General features: G+C 39.4%; 1 protein-coding gene across 4 annotated transcripts in view; it reads left to right on the top strand.

Moving 5' to 3' along the window:
* LOC140371761 (protein phosphatase 3 catalytic subunit alpha) overlaps positions 1-25,318 on the top strand; it is a 101,660-nt gene that overhangs the window by 63,035 nt on the left and 13,307 nt on the right. For all 4 annotated transcript variants that reach the window (XM_072458969.1, XM_072458970.1, XM_072458971.1 and 1 more), the window contains exons 3-8: positions 1,927-2,051; positions 3,636-3,747; positions 4,695-4,840; positions 6,706-6,845; positions 10,827-10,904; positions 15,938-16,032. In XM_072458969.1, the coding sequence (XP_072315070.1) occupies positions 1,927-2,051; positions 3,636-3,747; positions 4,695-4,840; positions 6,706-6,845; positions 10,827-10,904; positions 15,938-16,032 (696 nt within the window). The remainder of the gene's footprint in view (positions 1-1,926; positions 2,052-3,635; positions 3,748-4,694; positions 4,841-6,705; positions 6,846-10,826; positions 10,905-15,937; positions 16,033-25,318) is intronic.

Raw genomic sequence — 25,318 nt, 5'->3', positions numbered from 1 at the left:
GCTCCTGGTGTGCTTAAAGTGCCGTTCGTGAAGCATGCAACTCCTAAAAATAATGACTGTCCATGACTAGACTTTTCTCATACTGTAGCTATAAGTTAAAGCTGGGATATCCAACTTTATATCACTTATTCCTGTGTATATTGATATAATTTATTATTTGGATAATTTGCAAAACTACCTGCACGAGATGAGAATGAATGACACGTGAATAACTATATTTTTGCTCCCTTTTTCTCCTATATATATTTTTTTTGATCTATAAGAGCTGCTGTTCAATAGAAATCGCTTGCATATATAATGTGCTTGTGCTGCCACTGTTGTGAGACGACGTGAAAAAGATGTCCCCCGGCGAACAGAAATCATATGATGTGACTGGCTCTAAATGGAGATAAGTATGTTATCTTAAGTTCGGGAGCAGGACCACGCCCCTTCCTACGCCCCTTCCTGCGGCTTACACTACTTAATCATCCAGATCACACACACCTGTGTTCGTGATTTTCGTGCCCCTCCCTCCCACCCTCTTTAAACTATTCTAATTCATCTCCTAGATGGGGGTATCGAGGCCCGGGAGCCTTCAGCCCTCATCGCAAGAAGACCCAAAACGGCATCAACTTTGTACATTCGTGTTGTTCATGTTTCTCCCCTGCCAATAAACACCTTGCATCGTATCTGGGGTCGTGGTCCTTGCTAGTGAATGTCGTTTATAGCATTATTTATTGCCATGTTCATTGCACGCTGCACTTCCTCACGTTGATAAAGGTGCAACTGTATTTGCCGACATGGCTTTGCAAATGATTAATCCAACGTAAAGTGGAAATATGTTGTATTAATCACCTGTCAAAGAACCACATATCATGTGTGCAATTCTGTATCATAGCAGAAAATGGTGGTGGTTTCCAAGCACGACATCTGATTGAATTTAAAGCCCATCTCTAATTATACAGATGTAAAAACTAAACTGACTGAAACAAGACTAAATTAATTTACCGTAGATTAAGACCAGGACTAAACAAGGAATGAACTAGGACTGAAGGAGGATTTAACTAAAGCAATACCTACTAAGACTTTTTTTAATTCTGACTTTATTCTGTGTATTTATACCTGTTGTACATAGAAATTATAGCTTTACCCCAATCAAGTTCAATCAAAGTAAAAAAATCTGTAGAAAATGACAGGAAGTGATGTCACACAAGGGACACTCATCTCATTCCAGACAAGGTTTATGCATAATTGACACAAAATAAACTTTTTTGACCCTCTGAACATGAATTCAACAAAATTGTTCAAAAATGTAATTTAAATTGGTCGAATAAAAATAATTGTACCATTAGATTAGTTTCCTAGTGTGATGTCATCAGTTACAAACAGGAAGTGAAATTGTAAACCTATAAAATGAGCTATTCTGGGAAAATATTTTTAAAAAATTTAGCAAAATTTTAAATATATAAAACTTAATGAGTCGTCCAACCTGTCATAGGCAATTTAAAGGTGCACTATGTAACTTTTTTTTACCAGGGATGTTCCATATAACAGCATTGAACCTGTAAATTTGCTCAATTCCAATGTCTGGTGTCTAGATTGTGATTGTAGTCGCCGCCCCACAGATATGACCCATAACTCGGCCTTGTGGCGTCCCTGGCTCATTTCCAGTTTAATGCCATACTGTGGAACACTCCAGTCAAATGAAGACAAGCAAGAAAAAGGGCATAGTGCACATTTAACCAGAGCTAAGATAGATCTGCAATTTGTATAAAGCAGGACGACTAAACCAGGACAAACCAACAAAACTGAAACAAAGACAAACACAAGAACAAACCACTTTACTCTCACATTTCGTAAAAAGCTACTTGTCTCTTCACTGCTTTGAATCCTCTTCTATCTGTGTAAAAATAGCCTATATGCTGACATGTTTCTCTTATTTCCCAGTGTGCGGAGACATCCACGGGCAGTTCTTTGACTTGATGAAGCTGTTTGAAGTGGGAGGATCGCCAGCAACTACGCGCTACCTTTTCCTCGGGGACTACGTAGACAGAGGGTATTTCAGTATTGAAGTAAGTCTGTTTCGGTTTGGCGTCTTTTGAGCCTGATCCACTGTGACACGTGCCAAAGTAGCGTTTATTAATAGATTCTTTCTTTGAGTTTAGATGAAATCAGGCAGAAAACTATCGGAGAGGTAATAGGCTTTTGTAATAACTCAAAATGTTGACTAGCAAATGTCACAGTGTAGCCCGGGGTTACGCAGAAAGTGTGTGTTTAATATTAGCATAGCAATTTGCCTGGAATCTAAGGCAGCTGGGATATTTGCAGTCATCTATGTGAGGAGATGTTTTACTTTGGAATATTAAGGAAAATGTCAAATGAAACTCATATCCACAAGCTACAAAACGGAAGAACTGGGTTTGCTAATTATATGACCAAAGTATTTCTGCAAAGCTAACGAAAATTTGCGTCAATGGATCTGGTAATGAGTTCACATTCAAAGGGACATCAAACTTATGAAAACTTGCAAGGAAAAAGCTGAAATTCATGGTGATAACATAACTAGAAAGAATATTCCACTTAAATGTTATTGCTTTGCCTATGTATATTCCACCGTACGTTAAATTGTCTATCTATGGAGGCTACAGGTCAGATCTGTGAAGAAGGAACCAGGTTCACAGTAAAAAGACATGTTTTTAATGGTATTCTTGAGCATTTAATCACCTGTAATTGAACAGACACAAGCGAGATAGGTTTAACATCGCCATGGATACGTGCAGGCGGCAGACGGCTGAACTCGAAACGCGTACCTTTAATTAACTGTGCCTCAGCTGGATGATTAGCACGAGTCGGCGGTGAAAAACGGCTTGAGTCAAGCCGGACACTTCACAATCCAAGAACAACCGGTCGGACACAAATTGCACATCGTCTCAGCGGAATACATTCCTTGCGCTCGTTTGCTGTAATTGTTGAATTCAAATGGATATATAACCTTAGAGTGAAAGGCCGGGCTCAGTCCTGCACAGATGGTCTCAAACAAGCCTTCTCGCTGAGCTCAGTGATGCTGCGGTGCCGGGCTTTAGAGATTCAGAAAGAGAGGCCTTTTAGGTTTAAATTGGAGGAACTGGCAACCCAAATGAGATTGGATAGTAAAACACTAAATGATAACATCAACAACGTGACCATCATGTCCATTGTTTCTGTAATTTAAGAATAAATCAAACAGTAAAATCAATATTTAATTCGAACATGTCGTGAACAGGTAGATCATGATTCTTGATTATGGAATTTCAAATCAAAATTGTAGGTTTAGGGTTGGAACTATATTTTAGGGGTTTTCTTTCCATTCACAGAAAACATTTTTTTTAATGTATTATTTTATTTTATTTATTTTATTTATTTTATTTATTTTATTTATTTTATTTATTTTATTTATTTTATTTATTTTATTTATTTTATTTATTTTATTTATTTTATTTTATTTATTTAAAAAATGTTATAAACCCTATAAACATCTTATCTTTTTTGCTCTATGGGTTGGATCTCCTATGATGCACATTGATACAGTGTTGAGTTTGATGAAATGGTTCCATCTTCTGCCTTGTTGAATTTCCTTCACAAATGTCTCTAAATCCTTGTCTGTCTTTGTGTTGCAGTGTGTGCTGTACTTGTGGGCCTTAAAGATCCTTTACCCCAAAACACTGTTTTTGCTGCGTGGGAATCATGAATGTAGACATTTAACAGAGTATTTCACATTTAAGCAAGAATGTAAGTATCCCCTTTTTGATTTGTACTTCCTGCCTCCTGATCTTAGATTTTTTCCACACCAAAAGGAAAGCCTGTGACATTCTGAAGCTCGAGTTATTCTCTGTAAAAGCGTTCCTTCAGATCTACTGACGCGCCACTAACGCAGAGCAAGAAACATTCATGTCATATTTACACTGAAAAAAGCAGAATTCAAAGTCGGATTTTACTGTAACTCCAATTTGTCCTGATACTTAACATTTTTAATCTTCCCGAATCCAGTATTGAAACCCAGATCATTTCAATTACAAGATTCAGACAACAAAAATGGCAAAATTATACATTTAAGAGTTTCACCTGAATAACATATTACACTCGACATATAATATTGCCACTTCCACACTTGTCACGTGAATAATGTTAAATGAAGGACAACATTTGCAGTGATTTTATCCCAAAATTACCCATATACCGTATTTTCTACACTTGGATTATAAAGCGTACTGTCACTGAATTGTCTATTTTCGATAATTTTTCATACATAAGGCGCACCGGAATATAAGGCGCATTAAGCGAAACAAAACGTGTACCAAACTAAATCGCTTCAAGGTCAGTAAGCACAACCAGAATTAATCCACACACTGAATTATAAGGCGCACTGTCGTTTTTTGAGAAAATTAACGGCTTTTAAGTGCGCCTTATAGTGCGGAAAATACGGTATCTGTTCTACACTGCCAGGTCTGAGTCTACACCACCCAGTTCCGCTCGTTTGTTTAGTTTGAGAACGGGCTGGAAGTCAAACTGTGTGAAATGGTTGTGGTTAAATGCATTTGGGATATTTTCTGAGCCCTCCTCCCTCCCGTTCTTCCGCTGCGAGCACACCGGGCCTGTACACGAGGCCGCCGTTGTTTGACTTGGCACTGAGGACTGACCCGGCCCTCTCTCCCTCTCGCCCTTTTCCCACATGACAGGTAGAATTAAGTATTCGGAGCAAGTGTATGACGCATGCATGGACGCCTTCGACTGCCTTCCCCTGGCTGCGCTTATGAACCAGCAGTTCCTCTGTGTACACGGCGGCCTGTCTCCAGAAATCACAAATCTCGACGACATCAGGAAAGTATGTGAGCCCCTTTTTCTCGATCATTTCATGAAACAAGCACGGTTCTGGCTTTAAACCTGTTAGAATGCTACTTCATGACCACAATACAAAAGGACTGACGTTATCTTATCTTATAAAATGTCACGATATCAAATATTACTGTTACGATTGTTGTGAGGAGAAAAAAACGTGTTTATTTAACTATTATTCGCGATTATTGAGACTGTGATCAAACAACAGTGAAATCTTTCATTTTGGTTCATTCCCGTGGTCTGACATGTCACTGTTCCTCAAGTTTTTTTTACTTCCTGAAAGACAAAATCAAGTTAAATGTGACAATAACGGACAAATAAAAAGGTTCTTTACATTTAGGTCTATTTTTGGATGAGAGATTGAACGTAAAATGCTTAATTTTGCTCCTAAAATTGTCATTTTTGTCATTATTTTTTGGTTCTTACGATTATATTGTGACCTGAATAATCACAATTATCGATTAACCTCTTGACATCCCTAGTCAGAACATCTTAAAAACTGTTCCCTGTCTGTTGTGGTCAGTGTCTCGAAATCAAATTGATTTATCCAATTATTAATCTACTGTTGCTCAAGTTATTTTTTCGTTTAGTTTTTTTATAGATCGAGATCCGAATGCCTGAACTACATTCATCCATGACGTTTACCTTAGCTCCGATTCCAGATTCATTGTTGAATTTGACCACACTGTCTCTGGCCTGTTCTATGGATTTGATTAAAAACACAAAGGGGTGGGATCCCGCTTTCAGACTAATTCAATAATTCCAATTGGATTCTGTGGTTGCAATCAGAGGCCGCGCATAATACAATTTGTTCTTTTCAAGTGTCTATCACGCTGGCCATTCTGTAATACTGGAGCTTTTGTTTGAGACACGGCTCAAGCTGGCAGTGCGCACAACACCATTCTAATCCAGAAGAAAGGTGTAATACATGTTTTTCATATTTTGCATTTGAACAAATACTATTTTTGACACCACATCTGGCAACATTTTGCACCAGGATTTAGAGTGAATGAAAAAGGACTTCTGAAATATTTTAGTTTTTATAATAATAGTTATTTAGTTAGAAAATAATTGTCCCAAAAATAGACCTAAATGTCAATAACCTTTTTCTCTGGTTGTTTTTGTTATATTTAATATGACAGGTTTTTTATGATTTTTTAATTTTGACTTTATTTGGTGTATTTATACCTGTTGTAGATATAAATTATAGTTTTACACTAATCAAGTAGGTGTTTGTGGAGAAAAAGTTGAAAAATCTATAGAAAATGACAGGAAGTGAAATCACACTAGAGCTACTCATTCCAGTCAAAGTTTATGTCTAATTTGTACACTTTTTTGACCCTCTAAACATCAATTACATTTTTATTTGTCAAATAAAAAAAATTGTGACATTAGATGAGTTTTTTTCCAGTGTTTGCTGGGTAATTTCCTAGTGTGATGTCATCAATTACAAACAGGAAGTGAAATTATAAACCTAAAAAATGTGCTATTCTGAGATAAGATAATTATATTTAGAATTTTGAAAAAAATTATAAAAATGTTAACTGCATTTTAGTTCAATGAGTGGTTCAAGCTACCTGTCAGAGGCACTTTAAATATTTTTTTTTTCTTCAGAAATGTTATTTTATAAAGCCGATCACAAACATGAGGAATAGTAACATGTCAGACCACAGGACGGAACGAAAAAGAAAGATTTCAGTCACGATAATTGTGAATAATCGTTAAATCATGACGTTTTCTCTCAAAATAATCGCAACAGTAAAATGTTATATCGTGACATCCTTATTGATAAGACATGAGATTGTTGTAGCCGTTATAACCTGCAGGTCTAACAGTGCTTCTGCTCCACAGTTAGACAGATTCAAAGAGCCTCCAGCGTACGGGCCCATGTGCGACCTGCTGTGGTCCGACCCCCTCGAGGACTTCGGCAACGAGAAGAGCCAAGAGCATTTCACACACAACACAGTCCGGGGCTGCTCCTACTTCTACAGGTGCGGTCAAATCAAGATAATGCATTTTTTATGACCGATTATGAAGCTGACGGTGCTGTTGTTGTGTCCTTGGGCGAGACACGTCCTCCTTTGCTCTAGTGTGCGTGTGCTTTTCTGTATGGATTTGTAGGCGGGTATTTATCACATCTGTGTACACACTCAACTCATGGAGACCTGCCTCCTAAAGGGAGGACAAAATGAAGTATCCATGATTAAAAAAATATTTGTTTTTTTGATCAACAACATGGTTTGAAGTTCAGATATGGGTTAAAAAAGGTTTAAGTTTAGGTTTAGGTTAAGTTGAGTGATCAAGGTTAGGGTTAAGGGTTAGAGTTAGAGTTAAGGTTTAGGTTTAAGGTTTAGGGTTAAGGTTTAGGTTTAAGGGTCAGGTTTAAGGGTTAGGGTTTAGGGTTAGGTTTAAGGGTTAGGTTTAAGGGTTAGGTTTAAGGATTAGGTTTAAGGGTTAAGGTTAAGGGTTAGGTTTAAGGATTAGGTTTAAGGGTTAAGGTTAAGGGTTAGGTTAAAGGGTTAGGTTTAAGGATTAGGTTTAAGGGTTAATGGTCAGGTTTAAAGGTTAGGTTTAAGGGTTTAAGGGTTAAGGTTTAAGGGTTAGGTTTTAGGGTTAGTTAAGATTTAGGTTTAAGGTTTAGGGTTAGTGCAGTATAGAAGTATAGAAACCAAACATGCGTGATTCAAAGTATATTTAGTTACATGCAGCAATATCAAGATCTTCCATCACGTCAATCTTTTTGTGAAAACGTTTGTTAAAAAAGGAACTTGAGTAGCATAATTATGTAAAAAATGTAGACTTAATTGGGGCTGGAATATTGTGAGACCTGATTTTTACCTTATGTAGATTCGATTTTGTTCAGGATGAGTTGAGATTGTGCTGCTGATGTTGATGTAAGTGGGCAAGTTTTAAGTTTGGCGACTGTAAAAAGCCCAATTAGCAGAATAAATGTGAACACCACTGCATAACAGGAGGCAGTTTTCACTTTTTGTCTGGAATAAATAAACAACTTTACACTATTGACAGACTTCTTGTACTAGTCTGATGTAGCGTATAACTGAACACAATACATATTTTGTGACGCTAATACATTTGGTAGATAGGCTTACTCCTTTCTTCTCTGTGATGTGGTGCAGCTGAGTGGGAGAACGGCTGTAGTCAGAACAAAATGTGCTTAAACACATGAAGACCAGTCCCAGTATTTACGTAACCCATATTCCCTCAAATTGAGCCGAGAGAGTCGACGAGCAGAAGAAACGCTCGGAGCCGGCGGGTTTCCACTGTCACAAAATGTAATAAAGCAGCACATTACCGTGAGGCAGTGGCGCTCTGTAAATGCCTTCACAGCTAGCTGCGTTCATTACAAGCTGCACAGTAAGCAATTGGTCCCAGGGCTGCGGAGGAAAAGTGCTAGAATTCAAGAGTTTTGATGGTTGCGTGTTGTTTTCATCGGTTACGTTTATTGTTAAGTTTAAGTAGCATCCAAATATTACACGATTGAACCTGGGTAAACGCTTTATGTACCAAACCCCTACTAAATGTCAGGATACATGATGTTCTTGGTAAATTGACTCTATGTTGGAAGTACTGATGCTCTTTTTTAAATTTTGACATTTAGCATTTAGCACCAAAATTAAGTCGTTTTGGTTAAATTTATAGTCCAAAAAATACACTTGAAACAGCCAAATTAAACCTTTTTTAATTAAACCTTTTTTAATTTGGCTGTTTTTGTCACATTTAGCTTTATTTTGTCTTCCAGAAAGTTCAATTTTGTAAAATTAGTCAAATATATGTGGAATAGTAACTACGGGAATGAAAGAAAATGAAAGATTTCACAGTTTCAATAATCGTGAATAATTGTTAAATCGTGATGTTTTTTCTCACAATAATCGTAACAAATTTGATATTGTGAAACCCCTAAAATTGAATACTAACGTTACTTTCAGATACTAAATTAGCTCAACTAAAAGCCAAAATGACATTATTACATTATTATTTTTTGCTCAAATGCATGCGGTGAATGACCAATGAAAAAATACAGGATAGAACAACATAATATTGTGAATTTACAACATTTTTGCAACATTTTTCCAATTTCTTTTAACTCTTTTAACTGTGACATTTCTCTGCGTTCCTAAGTACACTGCCACATACTTGTACCCCACCAGTTAACCTCCTGCCATTACCTTTGAACTCCTTTTTGTCTTCTGCGTTGTCCACGTCATCTGCCCAGGACACAGCGGCTAATTGGCATCACACCGGCACGGGTGTTTTATGACAGTTTTAACCCGGGCCGTTTGCTCGAGACCCCGCCCCGGTTCAACTCTTGCATGTCGGTGGCTTGAAGAGACCAATTATTCCCTTCCGATGCAGTAGTCACGCTCGTAACACTTTAACAAACTCAACTCGAGCGTGAAATGGCGGTTTCAAATGCCGCACATCAAACACATCAACAAAGCAAATATTTTCATGCAAATAACTGGTGTGTGAAAATAACAGAAAAGTGAAATCAATTAGTTTATACTTTTCTACTACTTTGGTGTTTTCTGTAGCTGGCATGAAAAGGGCTAGCATCCGGCGCAGTGAAAAGCTAAGCAGTTAATATGACGTTAAATACAAAAGTTTATTACTAACAGAATCAAAATGAAGATATATGGACTTTGAAAACGCTGAAGAAGACGTCATGGATTAAAACGCGCTGACTCAGGCCAAATAAATATACATGACAGTAAGTTGGCAAAATACGCAGGCATGACAGTTTGTTGTGTAAAGTGAGGTTATTATTGTACCTAATACAGAATACTTTGCTGGATTGGTTCAAATCTACAGCCTGTAGTTGAGCAGATGGCAAATACCCCCAAAGTGAAAACTACCACAAAACAAACCAGACCGAAATGTATTTTGCAGAGTGAAACTCTCCATATGGCTCGTGTCTACATCTGCTGCAGGCAGTCGACTGAAACGTCTACTATGCCTTTCTCTGTAAAGGCCACTGTGTGTGCAAACTGTTACTCTTGCAGCTGAAATAGTCTCACAGGCTCCTTTTAACCTCTTTTAAACTAATTGTTTGTCCTTTTCTTGGGAAGGGGTAAGAACTACATGTATGCTAACATTGAACGGGTGTTTCAAGTTAGATTTATCTTTTATTTTGCAACATTTGTGAACAACACTCCTATTTTGAATTCTTCCCACATTCTTTGACCATTTCTGATGCACTCCATCCATTTTTCGCGTCTATCACACGGCTCCGCATGAATCCACTTCAGATTTAATTGTGTTTTTCACCTTGCCTATTCCAACTGCGTATTTGAGTTTGGTATTTTAGTGTTTGTGAAAGGATCGTTTACTTCAAAGTTTGGCAGATTTTGTTTTGAACGCTTTGCAGTAAACGCCAGAGTGAGGTGAAGGTTATGGAATGGAAAATTGTGAAACGCTGAAGTAGTTTTATTATTTGGAGTAGAATATAATATCAGTTTGCCGCTACAACCAAATCCTCTGCTGCTACTGCTTCAAAATAATTACACTGTTTGTTAAGCGTAATTTGGAATCCATGTACATTAAATTCTCTTCGTAAAACCGACGTTGAACTTTCCGCCTCTGTTAAGTCGTTCTGTGTCAGTAAACCTTGACAAACCTTTTCTTTCTCCTCTAAAAAGTGTAGTCGACTCGATTGATTCAAAAAGAAAACCAGCCGTCACAGCTATAATACAGTGTTCTTAAAGTGCTTCTACTGTTATTGTCATTTTACACAGAAAATCCACCACAAAAGCGTCTTTTTACGGCACAGTGTCTTTTTGAGCTTTGAGCTAGGTTTGCGCATCCACTCTTTCTCTCTCTCTCTTTCTATTTTCCGGGCGAAATCGATACGCGGTCCGACTTATTTAGTTATTTCCATTGATCGCCCTTCATGATCCGACTGCAATTTCTCTTGATGTGCGGCTAAAGCTAATGCGTTTCTCTTTGTTCCACAGCTACCCCGCGGTCTGTGACTTTCTACAACACAATAACTTATTATCTATCATCCGGGCCCATGAAGCACAGGATGCAGGGTGAGTACGCTGACATTTTTGCGTTTTTTTTTGTTTTGTTTTCCCATTCTCCCATTACACTGGCCGTCACACAGCCGAGTGATTCAGAGCAGAAGGATGAAATAATAAAAAGCTTCCCCCAACAGCCCGCCGCGTTTTCAACTTTGAGGAAAAGTCGTGTTAGACAGAAGGGATAAAATGACATTGACCGTGAGAATAAACGTGGCAAGAGAGAAACGTGACTTCCACAGGGTTTTTTGCATCTGGGCTCAACCGATTCATCGTTTTGCCGATTAAATTGGCCGATTCCGGGGTCTCGTGAAGCCGCCGTCGGCCAAAAACGTGGAAGATTTGCACCGATGTTGTGGATTAGTGCTTAATTCTTCACCTCCGCCAGTACTGACCTCATTTTAGAACTCATAACTTTTTACAAAGCCGTACATTGACCTTTGACCGCCGCGCTAAACACAGCATTAGCATCTTTGACTGTTTAGTAAAAGCTGATGGAGGCGGCCTGAGTCAGAGTTCAGGGGTCACCAGGGCACAGCTGTAGATTCACACACTGACATCATTTATATTTGAGGACAGGTTTAGTTGTTATTAAAGTGTATAAAGATGGGGGGTTTTAATCGATGTAAAAAATAAAAGCAAATGCACAGCGCTGATCTGCATATAAATGAACCACAGTTTTATGTATATCACAATTGCATTGCATTAGTGAGCTTTAGGTTGTACAGGTGGGTGGGAGAGCCTGGTTTATCTCTTAAGCAAAGGTCGAGTTGGTGGGAGAACACATTACACTGTTGTTTACCATCATACTCCCACAGCACGGTCACATGGGACCCCGCTCCACGCCCCCGACGGAGACACTGTCCCCAGTCGTCTTTCAGCAACCACACCGCACCACACGAGTTGAAAGGTTTTAGAAATATAAGTGACACAAACACAGACGATCAAGGACTTGAACGAAATTGTAATAAACATCAGACAAATGGAACAAATGACATTCGGACTAAATATGGAATTGTCGGTGTAATCCCTCATTTGTCCAGGCGTGTTCCATAGTAGAAAAAGCTTCAGTTGTAGTCATCTGGACTCAGTTAGAAAAATAGACGTTTCGACTCTCATCCAAGAGTCATTGTCAATAAAAGAATTTAGGTCGAGAACTCCGATATTCATACTATTCTGTGGTAAGTCCAGCCCATTGGGAGGAGCCTTCCTGAAGAGGAAAGAGTTGTCACCGTCTTCTGATACCGTCTGCTGATAGAGCCTCTACACAAGAGGCTCTATCAGCACAGAAGAAATACAAGTTAAGGACCACAGAGCGCCGTGCATCTCCATCTTGAAGCCTCTAATCACTCGTTTGAAGACGGTGAGGTGAAGGTTTTAAGCAGGGAGAAAAGATGGTTTGAAAGAGGAGTTAAGGAAGCTATTTTTGTTAAAAAAGAAAAACCTTCTTTAAACAGAAACGGAGGTCTAAGATTCAATCTTCCTGTAGTGTACAATGGGATGCTGAACCCCTGGAGAGGTAGAGGACCAGGACCAGGACATTTAGATGTTAATCAGGTACTCAGGGTGGGTGAGCCAGTGTCTCACAAAGACAAAGGGGAGACTAATAGCCCATTAAAGGGTTGAATAGGCTCGGTAGATACCAAGAGGGTAAGTTTCTGTTGTAACAAACAACTCTTTCCTCTCCTCCCAATGGGCTGGACTTACCACAGAATAGTATAAATATCGGAGTTCTCGACCTAAATTCTTTTATTGACAATGACTCTTGGATGAGAGTCGAAACGTCTATTTTTTTTTTTCTAACTGAGTCCAGATGACTACAACTGAAGCTTTTTCTACTATAAATATGGAATTGGACAAATTTGATCAACTTTGGACTAAATGGGACTTGAATATTGGACTTACTGTGCCTTAATTGTATTTATTATTAGGCCCGAGCGCCACAAGCTGGCGAGAGGCCTATTAATCTCGTAAGGCCGTGCGAAGCACGGCTGCGAAAGTGCGCACGTAGTGCGCACGAAATCGAGCGCGAAGCGCTCGCCCACTTCCAAACACTCACTAACGCACTCCTCCACTCATGCACGCCCCGTGCATACTAATTAGTTGTAGGAAAATGGAACATTACCGTTGTAAACGGGCGAAGCCCGTGCAAAAGTTCGCACTAAACGAGCACTTTACATTGGGATGACGACCGCGAAGCGGTCGTCATCCCCATATAAAGCACTCATTTGCGCTAAGTAGCTCACGAATACGTTCCCCATCTCTTGCATGTTCCGTGCATATAAGCATGTAATGCAAAAATTGAACATTATTACTGTATAGAGGGCCAAAAACACAAAGTGGGCGGAGCCCACTCAAAATTATCGAAAGTACCCGTCAGTGACCAGGGACCCACACCATGAGGTAGGAAAGCGCGAGCGCTTTCCGAAAATGTATAGTTTATGATATTTGAAAAATGGGAAACATTGTTTTCGCATCGGAATATTATTCTTTCTTTCTTTCTTTCTTTCTTTCTTCTTCTTCTCGGGACCAACCCCCCTATTTTTCACCCAGTGAACATTGACGAAAAGTCACAAAAATTTGCACACCTCTAAAAATCGTGCCTCTCTACATTCTGGCTATTTCCCTTTTCTAAAATAAAAAAAATTGGCGCGTCAGCGCCACCAAATGTACCAAAAATGCATTGAGAGATGGGAAATGACCCAAAAAAAATCTGATCGTAGAATCATGAAATTTGGCGCAGAGGTAGATGGTGACAAGAGAAGTAAAAAATATTATTACGGCAACGCCGTCCCCCGAACCAAATGTCGGCCATATTGCTTCAAAAATGGCTAAACATGACTTCGGAGTTTTTCCAAACGTCGTACTTTTACGAACTCCTCCCAGGGCGTTGGCCCTAAAAAGCTGAAATTTGGTGAAAATGCTACTGAGGAGTGGGACATCAAAAGTTATCCAAATTACATTGATACCTCTCACGGTCTCTGTGCGGCGAAGCCGCAAACTGTAACTAAAATTTCAGAAATCTCCCATATTTAAAATTTCTGCCGTTTGCGCAGATAAAGTCCGAATTGCATCAAATTAGAATCAGTTGTTAAACTCTTTGCCCTAAACCTACTTGAAGTGAAATAAATTCATTTGGCGCCACAGCGCCCCCTACAGATTTTATATGGAGGTTAAATGTTTAGTTTTGCGAAATTATATGAAATTTGACACACAACTCAATTTTAGCATCCCCATCAAAAAAGTCAATGAGACCCATGTCATAATTGTTATGGCGTTGCCCAACGATGACCGAAACCTTTCATGTTATTCCAATGGGGAAATCGCCAGAACATGTTTACACTTTAGACTTTCACAAACTCCTCCCAGGGCGTCAGCCCTATTAACCTGAAATTTGGTGGGACTCATCTTCAGGGGTGGACCATCAAAAGTTATCCACATTTTCATTCAAAGAGTCACGGTGTCTGTGCGGCAAAGCCGCACATTTTGCCAAGAATTCAAAATAAAATAGCTTTTTGATGGTAAAACAAAGGGGAGAAGATGTGACAGCGTCACAGATTCAGCAGTAGGCGTAATAAAAGGACAATTGGGGCGCGTTAGCGCCCCCTCCTCTTGCGGCGTGGCGGCGGTGTGGCGGCGGCGTGGCGAGGGCCGATCATTGCCGCTTGCGGCTATATTTATTATTACTATTGATATAATTAATTGTTTTTCTATTAATACTACTACTACTATTATTTTTATTATTTTATTTTAAGTTGTCTACCTCTGGTTATGTTTCTTGTTTTTATTTTACATATTCAAAAACCTTTAAAAAAAAACAAAAAACATTACATAAAAAAATTAAATAAATATACATATCCAATTGCAATTTAGTTTGACAATTATTTTTGATCAAATTTCACTCAGCACAGTTTCCTACATGTATTACATTTGAAGGATGCACTGCAGAACATGTTTGTAAAGGTCTAAACTACAACATAAGGGATATTTTGTCCATTAAATCACCTCAACAACAGCAACCACTTTAGATTTGTTCATTTCAATTCTGTTACAATTCATATTTCAGTCGCAGCAGCAGCAGCTTTCAGTTTGCATTCATCTTGGGGAAACTTTCTGAAAGCGTAGGTACACAAATAAATCATGCCGTTGTCACTGGCGCGCGATCATCCATTTGGGTGACACACGGGCCCATAACAAACAAGCCAGTGACTTATGGGGACAACCTCGGGGCCGGCATCACCAAAACACGGGGATTCACCCTCTGGAGGCGTGTGGAATGTTCCCTCGTGCTTTCAGAGTTTGTGAAAATAAGGCTAATGGCTAACGCTAATCGTATCCCAGTGGGTTAGCGGGAGCATGCAATCTCCAAGTGTCGTGTCGTAACCGGGGACTAAGGTTTCACTTTGAATTAGCAGGAGCTGTGTGTTTTGTTCTGTTTGTAATGTCGCTTCTCAGAATATCAGCCGTTAATAATTAAATACAATTAATCATTCTAAAGATGGCCTAAATAATAAAACACAAACTTATTTTTAAAAAGGATATAGGTTAAGTGAGTTGATTGAAAGGGGGGGGAAACAATGCTATATTCAGTAATAATATAAGATAAGATATTCCTTTATTGTCCACACATGGGGAAATTTCATTGTTGCAACGCAGGTAGATACAGAGGATAAATATATATAATAAAATATATAGATAAATATATAGAATAAAATAAAGAGATAAAAGGACATATCCCCCTCTAATGTTTATGGATTCTGAAAAAAAAAAATTTTTGAATTACCTATATTTCAAATGTATACAAAAATGTGCGCTACTTTAGTTTAAATTATCCAGGGGGGATGTCAATGGGCAAAAAAATTGAAAAAATACATTTATACAAATACAATTGAAAAAATAGTAAGTAAATAATAATTACATGCATAATACAATGTAACATGTAAACATTTTAATTAAAATGTTTGGATATTTTACAGGTTTGGCAGTTCTAAGATGATTGCTTGGTTCTAACTTTTGGTCGTACATCTTTTCTTTTCTTTTTCCAGATATCGCATGTACAGAAAGAGTCAGACCACTGGCTTCCCCTCCCTTATTACCATTTTCTCCGCACCCAATTACCTAGACGTCTACAACAACAAAGGTATGCGGGATACTTACAGTCACATCCGTCTCTGCTTCGGAAAGTTCTGATGTGTGAAGAAAGTGCTGCTCCTCAAAGATAAACATTGATTTTTCTAGTGGATTATGGTCCAGATGAAATCCTTAGTGCATCAGTGGATTTGGCCACAAAGACTGGACAATCTCTCAACTCATGGAGAGAGTGATGGAGCTAAAAACCTTCAGTAGTGTTAAAGTAGTCGAGAGGGGGTTCTGTAGGCTTTCTTTTGAAATATTAAGACAATTTTAAACAAAGTATCAATCTTCTTTATCAGGACAATAGTCTGTGTCTAATTTTCCCAACATTAATATTTTGAAACCAATACTCAGGACATCTCTTACAGCATGGGTGAATGTTTATGTAGTTAAGTAGAAGTAAAAGCACCAAACGACTCCATAAACTGCTATTGTAGATACTGAAGAATTTCAACGTGCCACTACTCTCACTGTGGCCCCGCCCCCCACCACAGTGTTGTGTTGCTGTGAGTCAGCACTTTCCTCGGGAGCAGAACGTACATCAGCTTTAGTGATGGGACAGTTTTAGGATGGCAGGACTCAGTAAATGGAACTGGGACAGAGGAGGAGTGAAGGATGGATCTGCTGTGTGAAAGTGTCTTCTGATGAAACGCCACAGTGATATAACAGAGGTTATATGTGCTGGTATTTATTTCTACTGCTATTGCTATTATATTACATTATATTACATGATACTACAGATATATGGCCAGTGTAGTGTTAGATTTTGAGATAGAAAGCATATTGTCATGTCTTCTTTTGATGTTTGTCCCCAATAGTGTTGTCACAAACCTGGCACTCGATTTTGATACTTTTAACTATGGTAATAATGCTACCATGTAATTTATCCAGTTTAGGTACTATATTTAGTATCAAATAGAATTTGACAGTCTCCATTTCTCAGTGCATGCAGAAAGTTCAGTAACACCATTTAATTATGCAAGGCAAGTTTATTTGTAGAGCACAATTTGTACACAGATAAAGATATATAAGAGAAAAATTCAAATTAAATCAAATTTTAATTGTCAGAGTAGAAGCCTGTCTCACATCTTAAGGAAGACTGTTCCTGATTCCCCCTGTTTAGTCCTGACTCTGGCACCAGCAGGAGGCCGGTCCATGTTTAGTCCTGACTCTGGCACCAGCAGGAGGCCGGTCCATGTTTAGTCCTGACTCTGGCACCAGCAGAAGGCCGGTCCATGTTTAGTCCTGACTCTGGCACCAGCAGGAGGCCGGTCCATGTTTAGTCCTGACTCTGGCACCAGCAGGAGGCCGGCCCATGTTTAGTCCTGACTCTGGCACCAGCAGGAGGCCGGTCCATGTTTAGTCCTGACTCTGGCACCAACAGGAGGCCGGTCCATGTTTAGTCCTGACTCTGGCACCTGCAGGAGGCCGGTCCATGTTTAGTCCTGTCTCTGGCACCAGCAGGAGGCCGGTCCATGTTTAGTCCTGACTCTGGCACCAGCAGGAGGCCGGTCCATGTTTAGTCCTGACTCTGGCACCAGCAGGAGGCCGGTCCATGTTTAGTCCTGACTCTGGCACCAGCAGGAGGCCGGTCCATGTTTAGTCCTGACTCTGGCACCAGCAGGAGGCCGGTCCATGTTTAGTCCTGACTCTGGCACCAGCAGGAGGCCGGTCCATGTTTAGTCCTGACTCTGGCACCAGCAGGAGGCCGGTCCATGTTTAGTCCTGACTCTGGCACCAGCAGGAGGGCGGTCCATGTTTAGTCCTGACTCTGGCACCAGCAGGAGGCTGTTACAGTAGTCTAATCTACTGGAGACAAACGCATGGATAAGTCTCTCCAAATCTGGTTTAGACACTATATATTTTTGATTTTGGCAATGTTTTTTAGATGGTAAAAAGCTGCTGATGTTATAGATTTGATGTGGCTGTTAAAGTTCAAGTCTGAGTCCATTATTACCCCCAGATTTCTAACTTGATTTGTTGGTTTTAGAGCGAGACTCTGGAGGTGACCGCTAACACTTTTTGTTTCTGTGGGTCAAAGACGATTATTTCAGTCTTGTCTGAGTTCAGCTGGAGAAAGTTATTTATCATCCACTTTTAGTTGTTTTTGTTTTGATAGCAAACAGAATTTAGATAAAAGTTTGACAAATGAATAAGGAGATGGTGATTTAAAACTAAAAGATTGAAAAGAAACAAGATTGAACACTTGGAATAGTTTTATTGAATCTTCTTTTTGCTCCATCAGCTACACTAAAGTTGTTGTTTAATTCCAATTTAAAGGAGGACTACTTGTCTAGTACGGGGTCCACCAGACGCCCATCTCCATGGAGCTGTAATTGTTTGGCGCTGTGGAAATGTACACGTTTAATGTCATTCTGTGGAACATTAGTAGTCAAAGTGAGTGCAGGTGACGGACCCTCCTCCAGAGAGGTTGTGCACTCGCTGTAATAACCATTATACTGGAGACAACATTGAAAGTGTGGGTGCTTTATCTTTTCTGCAGAAGAGCGCGTTCCCTCAGTCCCATCAGTCACTGTCTGCTTCAAAAGCCGCATTTTCCTCCAAATCTGTTTTTCATGTGTCAAGATTTGAAAATCACACTCACCTACTGCTGAGAGCCTCCCCTCCAGCTACACTCCGTCTCATTGTCACTTCTGATTTCACAGATTTAGCAACTTCTGATTATGACATTTGAAAAAGCAACCCAAATGTTTCGCAGAGGTGAGGTGTGAAAATGCTCTTTGTGCCTAAATAGATGCCAGTTTTCTGTTCTTCGTGTTCTAAATGTTATTAGATTGTTCAGAAAGTGAATTCAGGGTTTTGTGACGCACTTTGGAGAGCATTTACCCCTTAACTGAGAGAAGGATGTTATGTATTTCCTCTTTTTAGCATCCACATACGTTCTCATCCCTGTTTACTGTAGCTCTCAAACACAAACACTCGTCCCCACCTACTTCTACGTTGAGTTGAGTCTTCATTATGTTCCTGAGTGAGTGACAAGTGGTTTCAGCCAATCGCAGTGAAGTAGGAACCTTCAGAACCATATATTTAAAAATTGCCCATCAATGACAAGTCTGAACACCGAACACGCAACAACTTTACCACGAGCTTGACTAAAAAATGCCTGTTTGAAGCCTAGTCATTTGTTTTGTTCATGACACGACATTCGTTCATATTCACTGCCCATAGCCTTTATCTGAAACCGAATTTATGCTCATTACGTGATTCTCGATCTATATATTTGCCTTCATCGATGAAAATAAATGCACGCCGCTAACGAGTCCAATCGATGCCATTCTAATAACTCATGTGGGTGTGGTTTGAAGTCTATGTAATGAATTGGCCCTTTTTTGCCTGGGCCTGGCTCTGCACTGAGCGTGCCCGGTGATTGATGGCCGATCCAACGGTCACATAAATCTCGAAAAGGGGGAGGGCGGAGCATCGGCGAAATCCATCAATCCGGTTCGGGGAGTTGGCCAAAATAAACATGAAAAAAAAAAGCCATGCAAGAAGAGCGTTTGTGCTTGAGGTTGGACGAGACACCAGGCAAACTTGTGGCTATCAATTCTAGCCTTGTCTCCGTGACGTGCTGTCAGTCTGCGCCCCGGAACTCTTTTGTCTGGGACAGAAAAGGAAAGTGGAAGATACTGAACAGCAGCGGTAAAAAAGAATGCAATACAACAGCAGCTGGTTTTACAATTTCATTTAACTCTCTGTTTTTATTGTTTTAGTTCTCTTGTAACAAATGTGGTTTGAGAAATGTATTTAGAGAGATCTGAGGAAAGGATTTTAAACAATTGTTGTTGTTGTTGTTGTTGTTGTTGTGTGGATTAAAGTTTATTACAATATTGCACATTGCATACACATCTTTGATCAAAAAACTTGTTAATGTTTTATAATATCGTTCCTTATCAGACACTTTATAATTTATTGAAAAGCACTAGTTATTTTGTTGTTCATCTATCACATTCAATTGGTTGTTACAGTTTAATAAGCAGCTTATTGATGTTTGTTCATGGTTTATTAACACACATCCGCTTTTAGTTAATCGCTAACATTTCTAAGGTTTTATAAGCCGTTTACAAATGAAAGTAATTGTATAAGTGATAATAAACAAATAACTAGTCCTTATTAACGCTTTATAAATGGTTTACTAAGAAACCTTATTTTAAAGTGTTACCAAAAAGTAATTTGTTATTATTTGTAATCATGGATATTAACTACTGTTTTATTTTTTTCTTTATTTTAAATTCTTTTTCAGACTACATGAATTACCAGGGGAAGCTTTTCGCAAAGGTCAAGCCAACAAAAGCGTAAACTGTTGATGAACTAGTTAAGATTAAAGCCTAAAACTTGAATCCAAACAACATCATCCTTTGTCTGATGTTTTTGGATTAAAGATCTTAGAGTTGACTGGAGTGTGGAGTGGATTGAACGCAGCACAAGACAGAGGAGCTGGCAGTCACGCTCTTTGGCCATCGCTCGTGGTTTTGTATCAGTGGAATATTCTACTGCATCGTTATTGACCAACTGCATCCTAATGGTTCTAGCGCTGCGGTTAGCATAAAGGCTAGCTGGCACACAGGCTGATTTAGATGTCGCAGTCTTTTCGTCCAACTTAATTCAGTGGATTTACGGCCCTATGGAACGCAGTAGAGCTCGCTTGCTCTGTAATGACTGCACTTATCAGTCAAAGCAGCTGCAGTTCTGCTCATTATCTTTTCCTGTTGCCAAGCCAAGACATTCATTTGAGTATTTTTCATTCTCTACCTATTTTTCCTGCTTCTAATACATCCACTTTGACTACGATGTGTTTACTTGCTGCCTTATGTGTCTTATTAACTGCTATTTTTTTGTAAAACAACATGGTATTATTTACTATAGCTTATCCTTCTTTACACGTATTCAGTTGTGGTGTTTTTGTATTTATAAAAGCGCATTAAAAAACATGTATTCCTACTGTTCGCAGGTCTGATCTGTATCTTGGCAACTACATAACATCCCAGGCAACGCAATACTATACCTAGATACAACAGTTTTGAATGTTGTCTGTATAGAAGGCTAGCAAAGGAGCATAGTATGTCGTTTTTTGAGCGTAGCACTGCAACAAAGCAATGCCTTTAACGGTATAACTGTTGTACAACGTTGCAATGATTAGTACACGACAAGAACTCTCGTATGTTTTCCCCCCGATTGGTTCTCGAGTGTCCATTTCAAGTGCAGGGGGAAAGGGAGTGGTCTGATTGGCTGCTGGCCTTGTCACTGGGAAAAATAGCAGGACGGCCCCCCGCCCCCGTCCTCTCATGAAGCGTGCGGAGCCAAGGAGAAAAGTGTCCCAGGACTGCAGATGCCCACCCATCTGCTCTCATGCGGGCCAGCTCTGGGGTTCCCTGTAAACAAGAAGCAGGGGAAACTTTTATTACAGGGTAGAATTAAGACCGAACAAGAGGAAAAAGAAGAGTTTTGTGCCAATTACTAACTTTGAATCGATCCTTTTGAAGATTGCTGTGTGGGATGGGAGACAAAGTTTAGTTTGTTATTAAGATGACATGCCATTTTTAGGTTTTAGATTATTTATATATATTTTTAAAGTGATACGTATCGGATATACGCATGTATATTTGATCATACGACACAAGAACAAGAACCAATTTTTCATTTCTTTCTAAAGGTCATCATTTAAGAAAATACTCTCTGAAGTAAACGGGCAATAAACAAGAAGAAAGAAACTGGAAAAACACATATCCACAAATCCGAGATCATATGGATGAAGGTGTCTTTGATAATATAACCACACCATCTGCCAGTATCTTTGTCATCTCAGAATAGCCTTCAAAGCACTTGTTTTAAATCAAGACAACTGGCTCATCGCCCGCCCATTCCCTGCTATTGAGACCGTAAATAAACAATACATACTCATTTCACTTCGCAATTATCTTTTGAGTGCTAGCTTATCACGCGCCCGGTTTGTATGATCGTCTGATTCCTCCAATCCAAAAGAATGTCTCCAAATCTGGGATCTGCGATGTATCTACGGCTTCTATATTCCCCCATGTCCCCGTATGAAACAGTAGCAGGACTAAATGTAGCGTGTGTGGTGTGGAATACTAACCCACTGGAACCTGATGCATGAGACCTTGAGGACAGATATGCACTCAGCACTTAACACAGGACACTGGGAATACCCCCCTAATCATACACAGACAGAGAGAGAGAGACAGAGAGAGGGGGGGTGTACAGGGGAAACCATCTACAGGCACTCCCTCATGAATAATGCATGAGATGGGCGTCGGCCACCTCAGATCTGTGTTACCATGCCAGCAGGATGTGGTGGTGGCCTCAGCTAGCCCTGCTGCAGCCACCGTCAGAGTGATGGAGACCCCTAGTGGCGGACGCGCAAAGTGGAGCTCGGTTTTCAGAGGAGAAACCGGATTTTTTGGTACTGCACCGTTGCTAATGGCTACTGTGTGGAAAATGACCTCATTCCCAACATTGGATTTATGTATAGTATGTAATCACGACTGTTTACGTAGCATTGCTGGTTGCGGGAATGTTATTGGTGGTGAAATAAAAGAAAAAAGAAAGATAAAAGTTAATAGTCAGTCGTTATGTTATTGTAGTATGCACTGTATTTGTAACAGAAATAGGTTAGGTCATACCAGTAGTAGTTAAAGTAGACATTATTATTCCTTTTATGGGGTATTTGGGATTCAATTATAACATACATAGGTCATTATGTTATATATATAGTTTATAGTGGCATTTCACCTCTTTTGTGTGTTTCTATTGTTGAAAAATGGCTTTGTAACATTATTATAACCTTCTAATTTGGTGTCTGTTTTTTAAATAATGCAAGTGAGTGCAGAGCGGTGGTCGGGGACGGGGGTTAGGTGAAAACAGGAGCAGCTTTGAACGCAGGATAATGTAGTAATGTAGGACACAAACATGCAAAATACAACTTTGCGCAAAGTAATCCTGAGGGAACAGCATTATAACCTGGTTAATACTGCATATAAGTCCGTTTTATCTCATATGTATCATTTAAAGTAGAGGTTTGAGTTGAAATCAAGTAGTATTTCGAGTATTTCACTAGAGTGCTATGATTCCCATGTGTTTGTTTCCCTCTGTAGTAGCGGTAGTATTGTGCTTTCCAGCTCACCACAAGTGTTATGTTTAGGACGCACGGGGCGGCCGGGTGTTCCTTTAAAGGGAATCCTATTTGGTTTTACAGCGGGGACCTAACCTGCTCCTCCACTCCTCCCCTCGCCTCCTCCCTCGCCTCCTCCCTCCCCTCCTCCCTCCTCCCCCGGGCTCCCAATCCACGGCTGCGTTCTCTCAAGTGCCTGCGGCCTGTTTATGAACTCTGTGATGTTTATGCAACGACTACCCACACTGCCCCGGCTTCTGCACACGCCAACGCGCACTCACAAACACCCACCGCCGCCACATCACAGCGCACCGCTCAATCGCACATATTCATATTAGGAAGAACAACAGCATGTATTATACCAAGAGTAATTGTTTTGTGCTTCCATTGTACAGTATGTGGAAACAAGTAAATATATGTTTTTATAATGTGCACTATTATTGTCTTGTGATACCAGTAATGACAAAAAAGATGTAGAATTTAATTTAAAAACAAGATGACATGTAGGGAATATAACAAAACAAAAACAAACAAAAAAAGTATTAACTAGCTGATTTTTTTTTGTATTTGGATGTAAAAAACAAAAAAAAATTGAAAAAATTGATTGATTTATTTTTAAACAAAGAAATGCAATATAAGGTCAAAGCTGGACCTTTTCTTTAATAGTTTTAGGATTGTATCTGTATTGGAACTCGCAAGACTGAGACCATGTGATTTTAGAAGAAACTACGGTAATATTATGTGTTAAAATGTCATTAAATTGTATAAAAAGGTGTTTTAATTATAATTATGGTTTCAAAATCTATCGAGACTCAAAATCTAGTATGACATTTTACTTTAAGATACATAAATATTAACTTTCTCTTGATAGCTATGTTTAAGTGCATTTCTTAACACTTTTCTATTCCGGTTTGTGTAAAAATAGCACATGTCAGAAAAGTGAGCGAGTGACGTTCTTGATTATATTAGCTTTAGCGTCAGCCACATCACTCACACTGACACATGCCGAGTCCAGCCCGACGCAGCAGGAAGTCGCCTGACCTGATTTGCGTCGAGGCCCCGGGTCCAGAGCCGTTCGGGATGCCAAGTGTGATGACTTGCTATTCCCGACCGAGGAAAATCCCCCCCTGGTGGCGATCCAGCGGCAGCCCGCGGTGTCCTCTTTCTTTGTCCCCACATCTAAATATATTCGCGTTGCACTGGCGTAGTCTTAATCACGGTGGAGGTCAGATCTGGCATGTTGTGGTCAGTGTTTTGGATGCCTGTTACTATAGAGCGCTGCCAACATGTGGTCACGAAGAAGGGCAGCTTTCATTGTAGCTCCAAGAAAAGGCCAAGGATGATGGATGAGTTGTATTTGTGTATTTTTGGGACTATTTGTTTTAGTTACACGTAAAAGTAACAGGCATTAACGGAAAGTGTGTGCGATCAAAACTGACAGAGCTGAACTTTTCAAAGACGTGTGCTTGAACCATTTGTATCTGTGATTGTGATGACATTTATAACATTTTTAAATCGGTGATACAGATCCAACTGGAAGTATCTGAATCTGATTTTATTTATTTCTCTCGTATTTCTCAATGATTTTTACATGACCCTTTTATACACACAAGGCTACTGCACAGCACAGCAGCACACGCACACGTCTCCATGGATATTATAAGCATACTTCAATAATTGTGTGAGTGAATCATGTTTATTATTATCAGGAATGACCTCTGAGGTAAAAAATGCACATGAACACTGCTGCCGGACTTTTGCACCAAAAATCTGCTGATTGGTTCATTTAGTTTAAACGTTTGTGTTTTATGACTCAACTTTACTATATTTAGAGGTTTTCTTTCATAACAGCAATACATTTGTGTAAAAAGAAGGTCTGTTTATCCGTGAAACGTTAGCTAACTAAAGTAAAAAGAGTGGGACTTTAGCTTTTGAGAAGGTGAACAAGAATAAATCTCAATGTTAGCCCTTTCAAACGCTGTCAATGTTTCTGTTGGTGACACAAATGAATCCCGGACTTCTCATTACGCGGCAGTAGAGTCATAAAAAAATTGCACTTAGATATTAACAATTTAAAACAAAATATGATATCTTTTGTGTCTATGTTTTGAATGGGCAAAAGATTCAAAAAAAATGTTGTTGTTGT

The sequence above is a fragment of the Eucyclogobius newberryi genome, unplaced genomic scaffold (genome assembly GCF_026437365.1).
Source record: "Eucyclogobius newberryi isolate DKJ021-1_F unplaced genomic scaffold, fEucNew1.0.hap1 SCAF_22, whole genome shotgun sequence".
Taxonomy (NCBI): domain Eukaryota; kingdom Metazoa; phylum Chordata; class Actinopteri; order Gobiiformes; family Gobiidae; genus Eucyclogobius; species Eucyclogobius newberryi.
This window is presented reverse-complemented; position numbering and strand designations above follow the sequence as displayed.